At 55.1% G+C, this 9,228-nt stretch overlaps 2 protein-coding genes across 4 annotated transcripts in view; one reads left to right on the top strand and one right to left on the bottom strand.

The window, feature by feature from the left end:
- MESP1 (mesoderm posterior bHLH transcription factor 1) overlaps positions 1-2,979 on the bottom strand; it is a 27,918-nt gene extending 24,939 nt beyond the window's left edge. Inside the window, exon 1 of one of the 3 annotated variants that reach the window (XR_004264396.1) lies at positions 2,600-2,979. The gene's annotated coding sequence lies outside the window, so the exon portion shown is untranslated. Of the gene's footprint in view, positions 1-2,355 lie in introns of all 3 variants that reach the window. The other 2 variants (XR_004264393.1, XR_004264394.1) reach the window with 2 other exon arrangements.
- MESP2 (mesoderm posterior bHLH transcription factor 2) lies at positions 2,667-4,985 on the top strand. Its single transcript, XM_032263818.1, has 2 exons — positions 2,667-3,548; positions 4,316-4,985. Exons 1-2 carry the CDS (start codon positions 2,667-2,669, stop codon positions 4,583-4,585), a joined length of 1,152 nt encoding a protein of 383 aa, XP_032119709.1. The 3' UTR covers positions 4,586-4,985.
- Positions 4,986-9,228: the final 4,243 nt, after the last annotated feature.

Raw genomic sequence — 9,228 nt, 5'->3', positions numbered from 1 at the left:
ATTTTTTTTTTTTTTTTTTTTTTTGAGACGGAGTCTTGCTCTGTTGCCAGGCTGGAGCACAGTGGCGCAGTCTCGGCTCACTGCAACCTCCGCCTCCTGGGTTCAAGTGATTCTTCTGCCTCAGCCTCCCAAGTAGCTAGGACTACAGGCACGTGCCAAATGCCCGGCTAATTTTTCTATTTTTAGTAGAGACATGGTTTCACCATGTTGGCCAGGATGGTCTTGATCTCTTGACCTCGTGATCCACCCGCCTCGGCCTCCCAAAGTGCTGGGAGGCATGAGCCACTGCGCCCGGCCCCTTCTGATTTTTAAAATCAGAGCAGAATGTTCAAAAGTCCCTATGGCTCCCCACTGCTTTGGGAATAAAACCAACTCCTTAGCTTGGCCCCAGCCCAGGTGTGGTCTGGCCTTCCACGACACCAGTCCAGTGCCCTGCTCCTGAAGCATCTTGGAAGGTCCCGAGGCCAGGTCTTTGCTTAAGCAGTTCCCATCCGGAATGCACTGCACCTGCCTCTCTCCCTACTCAAATCCTATGCATGGTTCAAGTTCCAGCTGTAACCTCTCCACCTCTGTGGCCAGAACCCTAAGGTCCCTGGTCTTCTTTTGGCTCTAAGCCTCAGGAGGACACAGCCCTTTCCCCAACATCACACAGGACACTGACAATCTCCTTTAAACTGTAATTGTTGCTGAGAAGACCATTTACTTTATAAATTTTACTATTTCAACTATCCCTCACAACCGTCCCATGTGGATACTATCCTTATTCCTGCTTTACTAAGCAGAAGCTTAAGCTCAAACAGGTTAAGGGCCCTGCCTCCGGGCACACAGCTACTGCTAGACAATGCCCTGTTCACTTTTCTTTCTCACAAGACTGAAAACTCATGAGAGCAGAGACCACAACTAGCACATTCACCCTGTGTGCCTGACATTTACTGGTTGCTAAATAAATACGAATTCAGCTGGGCACAGTGGCTCATGCCTGTAATCCCAGCACTTTGGAAGGCCGAGGCAGGTGGATCACTGGAGGTCAGGAGCTGGAGACCAGCCTGGCCAACGTGGCAAAAACTCGTCTCTATCAAAAATACAAAAATTAGCTGGATGCGATGGTTCACACCTGTAGTCCCAGCTACTCAGGAGGCTGAGGCAGGAGAATTGCTTGAACCTGAGAGGCGGAGGTTCCAGTGAGCCGAGGTGGTGTCTGGTGTGACAAAGCAAGTCTGTTTCAAAAAATAAATAAATAAATAAGAATTAAAATGAATAATGCCCATTAGTGCCTTGATATATAAGTACTTTTGGGGACTCCATGTTTGGATCCCCTTCCACGAACACTCCCTTCGTGGAAGCCTGTCTTCTCCTTCTAAACTCCATCTCTCTCTATTCCTTCCCACTCAGTGTGAAAGCTGCTTTCCTCTCCTGCATTCCATCTTTCTGGATTCTCTCACTCAGTGTGAGAGTTAGCTGTTTCTTTCTCTCTCCTTCTCCTGTTTCTCTCTCTAAAAAAAAAAATTTTATATATATATATATATATATTTTGAGACAGAGTCTCTCTCTGTCTCCCAGGCTGCAATGCAGTGGCACAACCTCGGTTCACTGCAACCTCCACCTCCCAAGTTCAAGCGATTCTCCTGCCTCAGCCTCCTGAGTAGCTGGGATTACAGACACCTGCCACAATACCCGGCTGGTTTTTGTATTTTTAGTAGAGATGGGGTTTCACCACGTTGGTCGGGCTGGTCTCGAACTCCTGACCTCGCGATCTGCCCGCCTCAGCCTCCCGAAGTGCTGGGATTACAGGCATGAGCCACCGTGCCCGGCCAGTACCTTCTTTATAAAATGACCATGGCAAACCTTCAGCTCTCTTGCCAGGACTTAAGTCCTTTACAAGGATCATTGTACTTAGTCCGGCAGCCATCCTAGGCATAGGTATCTTGTATCACTATTGGTACCGATGACGGAATCTGAGGCTCAGAGGAGCTAAATCTGAGGTCACAGCCAATAAAGAGGCCACCTTGGGGGCCCACCTTTGCGGGCTGTCATCACCTACAGTCCCCAACTCGTCTTCCCCGGCTGCTCTATTCCATTTCTCAAGAGTAGAAACAGACCATGCACAGTAACATGCATTTCTTGGCGTCACTCAAAGCAGAAACTGTGGGTTCTGGGGACCCCATAAGGGTCCCCCTGGATTTCTGTCTCAGCCACCATGGGGAGGGCCCTCCGGGCTCATCCTGGTGCCTTCTCTAATACAACAGTAGGCACCGAAGCGTTGGCGTTCCTGGGCACAGACCTCCGGGACGCTGGTGATGAGGGCCCCCCATAGACCATGGCACCGCCGGCCACTGTGGGCTCCCGGGCACTCACCCTGCGCAGTGGACCGGGCGGGGGCGTGGTGGGAGCGTGGTGAGAAGCTTAGCAGCTCCATCGAGATGCGAATTGTCCCTCCCATACTTCCCGGGCTGCCGGGGCCTCCATTAGAGCCCCCGAGGGGTGAGAATCCACACCTCCGCAAATGGGCCCGCTTTCCCAGGGCCCCCCTGCCCAGACCTTCCCTGGGCTCTGTGGGTTTTGACACCTCTCTGTAACCTGGTGGGGGGCCACCTCGCACCTTTGCTCAAGATAAAAGCTCAGGCCTGGAGGTGCGCGGCCCAGCCTCCCAGAGCCCGTGGCCCGCCATGGCCCAGACGCCTCCACCGCAGAGCCTCGTCAGCCGCGACCACTGGATCTTCGCCCAGGGCTGGGGCTGGGCCGGCCACTCGGACTCCACGTCCCCTGCCTCCTCCTCGGATTCTTCGGGTTCGTGCCCCTGCGACGGCGCCCGAGGCCTCCCGCAGCCCGCGGTCCTAGACCGCGGCTCCCAAGCCGCAGAGGCAGCCCCGACGACGCCACGACGAGCGCGCTCCGGGTCGGCGGGCGGACAGCGGCAGAGCGCAAGCGAGCGGGAGAAACTGCGCATGCGCACGCTGGCCCGCGCCCTGCAAGAGCTGCGCCGCTTCCTGCCGCCGTCCGTGGTGCCCGCCGGCCAGAGTCTGACCAAGATCGAGACGCTGCGCCTGGCCATCCGCTACATCGGCCACTTGTCGGCCGTGCTGGGCCTCAGCGAGGAGAGTCTACAGCGCCGGCGCCTGCAGCGCGGGGAAGCGGGGTCCCCTCGGGTTTGCCCGACGTGCCCAGACCGCGGCCCCGCGCAAGCGCAGACGCAGACGCAGAGGGAGGGGTTGGAGCTGGGGCAGGGGCAGGGGCAGGGGCAGGGGCAGGGGCGCGGGCGGGTACTCCGCGCCAGGGCGTCCTGGGGGTCCTCGTCCGCCTGCCCTGGAGCCCAAGCGGCACCCGAACGCCTGGGGAGCGGGGTTCACGACGCGAATCCCTGGGCGACACCCCCTTACTGTCCCAAGATACAGTCGCTCCCGTATTCGTCCCAAGGGACAACCTCCGACGCTTCTCTTTGGACCCCACCCCAAAGCTGTCCCTGGACTCAGTCATCCCCAGAGCCCCGGAACCCGCCAGCGTCCTGGACAACGCCCCCAGCAACCCTGGAGCTGGCCGCAGTATACCAGGTATGTGTGTGGACCTCGCTGTGCTCCCCAGCCTCCAGGCTGCAGAGAATCTCATTCTTTTTAGATCCCAGCTTGTCTACCCCAGGCTTATCTAACAGAGGGAGAATGGAAGGAACCCCCAGCTCCTTGGGAGAAGAGGTGGGACCCTGGGAAGTTAAGGCCACACCACTGTCACCACAAGTAGTCTTCACAGCCGTGGGAAAAAGGGGGAGCCCGCAAGATTGGCATGCTGACAGGAAAATCGCCTCAAGTGCTATTAAGGGTGCAGTGGGGGAAGGAAGCCCCAGGTAAGGGCAGCACTTCCTGAGTAGACGTGCCTGGAGCTGGTGATTTCAGTTTTCCTCAAGCTCCATTCATTCATGAGGCTCATGCATGACTCATGGTCCATTAAAAATCATACTAACCAAAATTTGTTGAACACTTTCTACGTGCCCATCATCATTCTTGAATAATACATACCTTACATGTATTATTCAGCCCCAGTAATGACCTTAGGAAGCAGCTATTATCATCGGCATCCCTATTTTACAGGTGAGAAAACAGACTGAAAAAGGTTACCTGCGTTCTCGCTGCTAGTGAGTCTCAGAGCTGGGACTTCAGCCTTAGCAGAACATCTCCCGAGCCAGTGCTCATAACCACTCGCCTTTGCTGCATCCACGGCAGAGCTGTCCAGGCGCTGCCAGCCACACCATGGCAAGCAGCCGGGTTCGAGGTCTCTGGACATCAGGGACTGGCCACCTAACCAACTGCTCTTGTCTCTCTTGCAGGGTCTCTCTGTGTCTCCAGAGTCCTGTCTGTCGCTGGGAACTCCATCTCTCCTGCCCCGCCCATCCTGCCAGAGACTGCAGCCTCAGACCCCCTGGGGGTGCTGGAGCCACAGTACAGAGGTGCTGCCCACCTCAGAGGACCAGGGACCGGGTGCCGCCTTCCAGCTCAGTGAAGCGAGCCCTCCCCAGAGCTCAGCCCTGTGGTTCAGTGGCTGCCCTGAACTTTGGCAAGAAGATCTGGAGGAGGCCCGCCTCAGCATCTTCTACTAAACGGCCTCAGCTTCCCTCTTTCCATCCAGGAATCAGGGCTGTAGTGTGGCTCCCTCCTCGTTTCCTACTTTGCTTTAGCCAAGCCTCCCTTTTTTCAAGTGATGTCTTTCAGGGAAGCAGTGTTTGAAATAGATACTGGGCATCTTCCCTGGATGGAGTCAGGGTGGGGGCAGTGTCTTCCATGGCTAGACACCCCCAGAATGCCTGGCACTCTGCAGAGCACAGGCTGAGCTGCACTAAAAAGGGGTCTCCTTTACCCCGAAGGCAGCTGGGCTGGGACAGGTGGGAGAATGGGCGTGGGAGGCATGCCCCATGCTCTGCTTCTTGGTGATGGTTGGCCTGAGCCCTATATGCTGTGATTTTTTTTGTACTTAAAAAGAAAAAACACATACAACAGAAATTTGGTTTGGTCTGTTTTTTGTCCATCAGGGAAGTCGCTCTCTCTGAGCTTCAGTTTTTGCAGTTCCTAAAGGAGGAACTAGCTTGGGTGGTCACCGAGGTACCTTCTTCCTCTAACCTTCTAGAAGTGCTGTGGTTCCTCCATCCTTAGGGTCTTGCTGGCCCTAGGGGCTGTCAGCCGCAGCCAGAAGGATGAGAAAGTCCAGGCAAGCTTAGAGCAGAGACCCAGTGTCAGGGCCCAAGTTGAGCATTCTACTCAGCAGTTACTTGCTGTGTAACCAAGTGAGACCAGCAGGCAAGCTTTGAAACCTCCCTGAGCTTCAGTCTCTTCAATTGTGGAGACAATACTAGACCCCACCTCTCAGGGTTTTAATACTTGGCATGTAGTAAGTGCTCAATAAAATGAGTACTGAGGCTAGGCACCGAGGCTCATGCCTGTAATCCCATCACTTTGGGAGGCAAGGTGGGTGGATCACTTGAGGTCAGGAGTTTAAAACCAGCCAGGGCAATATGGTGAAACCCTGTCTCTACTAAATATACAAAAAATTAGCCTGGTACGGTGGCGAGAACCTGTAATCCCAGCTACTCAAGAGGCTGAGGCAGAAGAATCGCTTGAGCCTAGGAAGTGGAGGTTGCAGTGAGCCAAGATCATATCACTGCAAACCAGGTGACAGAGCAAGACTCTGTCTCACAAGAAAAAAAAAAAAAGGAAAAATCCAATGCAAGACTGCCTCTGCCATGCTGATACCCGTCTAGAAAGGCTGGGTAAAGGAGCTCCTGGGACTCATGCTGGCAGAGCCTCAGCACCTTCCATTGCTGCTGGGCCTGAGTGCTGAGGGGTCATCTCCCTGGCAGACAAGAGCGCTGGGCAGGGAATCACCCACCAGAGTTCTAGTTGGTTCCTGCTCTTGAACCTTGCCCACAGCTCTACAGGCATTCCTCTGGCTCCGTGTACCCTCACTGCATCCCAGGGTCAGCCACAGAGCCTGGTGAGGGCCAGCATCGTACACTGCCATGGCAGTGGCACCACCAGAGGCATTCAAACCAGAGCGACTCCATCTTGAATAAGGGCTGGGTAAACTGAGGCTGAGACCTGCGGGGCTGCATTCCCAAGAGGTTAGGCATTCTTAGTCACAGGATGAAACAGAAGGTTGGCACAAGATGTAGGTCCCAAAGACTTTGCTGATAAAATAGGATGCAATAAAAGAAGCTGGCCAAACCCTGCCAAAACCGAGATGGTGACAAAAGTGACCTCAGGTCTTTCTCACTGCTCATTATGCATGGATTATAGTACATCAGCTGCTAAAAGACACTTCCACTAGTGCGTGACAGTTCACAAATGCCATGACAGCATCCAGAAGTTACCCTAAATGGCCTAAAAAGGGGAGAAACCCTCAGTTTTGGGAAATCCCACTTCCTTCTCAAAAAACTCATGAATAGGCTGGGCACGGGTGGCTGGCACCTGTAATCCCAGCACTTTGGGAGGCTGAGGCAGGTGGATCACAAGGTCAGGAGATCAAGGCCATCCTGGTCAACATGGTGAAACCCTGTGTCTACTAAAAATACAAAAATTAGTCAGATGTGGTGGCACGCACTTGTAGTCCCAGCTACTCGGGAGGCTGAAGCAGGAGAATTGCTTGAACCCAGGAGGCAGAGGTTGCAGTGAGCTGAGATCTCACCACTGCACTCCAGCCTGGTGACAGAGTGAGACTCTGTCTCAAAACAAACAAACAAAAACAAATAATCCACCGTTGTTTAGCAAGTAATCACGAACTAACTATAAACTGACTCAACTGAGCAGCCCAGGCCGCTGCTCTGCGTGTGGAGTCACCGTTCTTCTATTCCTTTCTTAATAAACTTGTTTTCACTTTAAGGACTTGCCCCAAATTCTTTTCTTTTGAGATGGAGTCTCGCTCCGTCTCCCAGGCTGGAGTGCAGCAGCAAGATCTCAGCTCACTGCAACCTCCGCCTCCCAGGTTCAAGCAATTCTCTGCCTCACTCTCCCAAGTAGCTGGGATTACAGGCACCTGCCGCCACACCCGGCTAATTTCTGTATTTTTAGTAGAGATAGGGTTTCACCACCTTGGCCAGTCTGAGTCTTGAACTGACTTCGTGATCCACCTGCCTCGGACTTCCAAAGTGCTGGGGATTACAGGTGTCAGCCACCGCGCCCAGCGCCCCTAATTCTTTCTGGCATGAGGTCCAAGGTTTCTCTTTGAGACGGCACAAGCATAGCAGTATAGACGTCACAGACCCCACCCCAGCTCCAGATGGAGACCCGCTTCCGCTTCTGTGCAGGCAGTAAACCAGACAGCTGATTCCAGTTCATTTCTACTGAGATGTGACTTACTCTCCTTGCCCTGCACTTTCCTTATCTGTAAAGCTGAGATAAAGCTGTTCCTTATCTCAGGGTACCATTAAGAACTAAATGAAATAACTGCATAAACGCTTCTCCCTGGCAGGCCAGCTCTCTCTTCCAGGGAGCCTGGAGCCCATTAGGAACTCTAGATGGTAAGGCTGGCCCCTCCCACAGCTGGTCCGCAGAAGGTCAAGTGCCAGCCACGGCCGCTGGGCACTGGCGACAGGAAGGGCTGGCCCAAAGGGGCTGGTGGAGCTTAATCTGGGACGGCCCAGGGAGCCTCCCAGCTGGTGGAGGGACAGCGCCCCATCACAGCCCCATCACCGGGAGCTGGCCTCCCCCCTTAGCCCGCCCTACCTTTGATGTGCAGATGGTGGGGGATGGGGCTTCCTGGCCCCAGGCCTGCCTGTTTCTTACAAGGGGGAAGAGGCGGGTGGGGCTAGAGCCAGGAGACAGAGCCAAGGGTGATAATAAGACCCAGCTCCCCTTCCGCGTTGGGCCACGTGCTAAATCCATGTATCTCCTTCAGTCTATAAGCCAGCCCAATAGTTCTGATACTGCCTCGAGGTGCAGATGAGACCAAGGCTGGGGTATGTGGGTCCTCTGTCTAAGAAACTGACACCAGGCCTGCTGGATTCCAGGATTCCAGCCTGGGGAGCTGGCCTACGTCCTTTGGAGGTGACTCCCAACTACCTGTCCGGCTGTTCTCACCTTCTGTCCCTCCCCTCAGCCTTGGATGTTCAACTGGGCCTTGTGGGGTGGAGGCTGAGGGGAGCCTGCCACAGTCTGCCTCCATTTGTCAAGAAATGCCCACCGGGGCCAAAGTGTGCCTGGAGCAGCACGGGTCCCAGGCCTTCTCAGAGTTGGCCCTGACCGCCCTCTGCCCCAGGCGATGTGGAGGGCACAGTCTGCGCTTTATGAGACTGGCAAAGCTGTCCCCACCCCTACGGCTTCTGTGCACCTCAGCCCAGCCCCTCCCTGTGTGCTAAACAACCCTGTGGTGGCTCAGCCTGTAAGCCCAGCACTTTGGGCGGCCACGTGGATCACGAGGTCAGGAATTCGAGACCAGCCTGATACACATGGCAAAACCCTGACTCTACTAAAAATACAAAAATTAGCAGGCATGGTCGCGTGCACCTGTAATCCCAGCTACTCAGGAGGCTGAGGCAGGAGAACTACTTGAACCCAGGAGGCGGAGGCTGCAGTGAGCTGAGATTGAGCCACTGCACTACAGCCTGGGTGACAAAGTGAGATCCCGTCTAAAAAAAAAAAAAAAGAAAAAAGAAAAGACAACAACCCTTTTATGCATTGGTACCCGCACCCCCACCCCCCCCTCCCCCCACAGCGCCTGAAGAGGCAGTTGGTGCTGTTAGCCAGTGAGTGGCGTCACCAGGTCTGGGACTGCACGCTCGCTGCCTTCACTGCACTGACCTGTCCCGCATCGCATCGTATCGTCGTCCCCAGGTGTTCCTGTGCTGCAGGAAGAGGGGCGTGGCCCCTTGCCTCCTGTTGAGGGTGCTTCCTGGAGAGCACTCTCCACGCTCTGCCGGGCCCTTCTCACGGCTTACTGTGGGAGCACTGAGTAAGCACGCTGCCCACCCTCCACCTGTGATACCTTCCCACCACCTGAAGTCTCTAGCTGCCATCGATCGGAACGGGGATTAAAGGAGCCCTGCAAACCTCCGGCTAGCTCAGTTGGTGGCGTGGAAGGGAGCCTGCAGCCCTATAGGCAGGCACGGAGGCACTGGCGCAGACCACTGCGGGGCCAGCAGGCAGGGCGCATGTCCCCTCCCGTGCTCTGGGGGGTCCCAGCTCCCCTCCACCCCGCCTCCCCAGCCACTGTGCTGACCCACTCCTGCTTTAGTTTAGTCATGTGTCTCAAAAC

Source organism: Sapajus apella, unplaced genomic scaffold, assembly GCF_009761245.1.
Source record: "Sapajus apella isolate SASKATOON/1434 unplaced genomic scaffold, GSC_monkey_1.0 scaffold139, whole genome shotgun sequence".
Lineage (NCBI taxonomy): Eukaryota > Metazoa > Chordata > Mammalia > Primates > Cebidae > Sapajus > Sapajus apella.
The sequence above is the reverse complement of the archived record's forward strand: the minus strand, read 5'-3'. Positions and strand labels throughout refer to the sequence as shown.

What these genes read in the sequence shown, in the direction of transcription:
- MESP2 (XM_032263818.1), top strand. Translation starts at nt 2,667, where the DNA reads ATGGCCCAGACGCCTCCACCGCAGAGCCTCGTCAGCCGCGACCACTGG. An exon ending in AGCTGGCCGCAGTATACCAG is followed by an intron (nt 3,549 to 4,315) that starts GTATGTGTGTGG and finishes TCTCTCTTGCAG; the next exon opens with GGTCTCTCTGTGTCTCCAGA.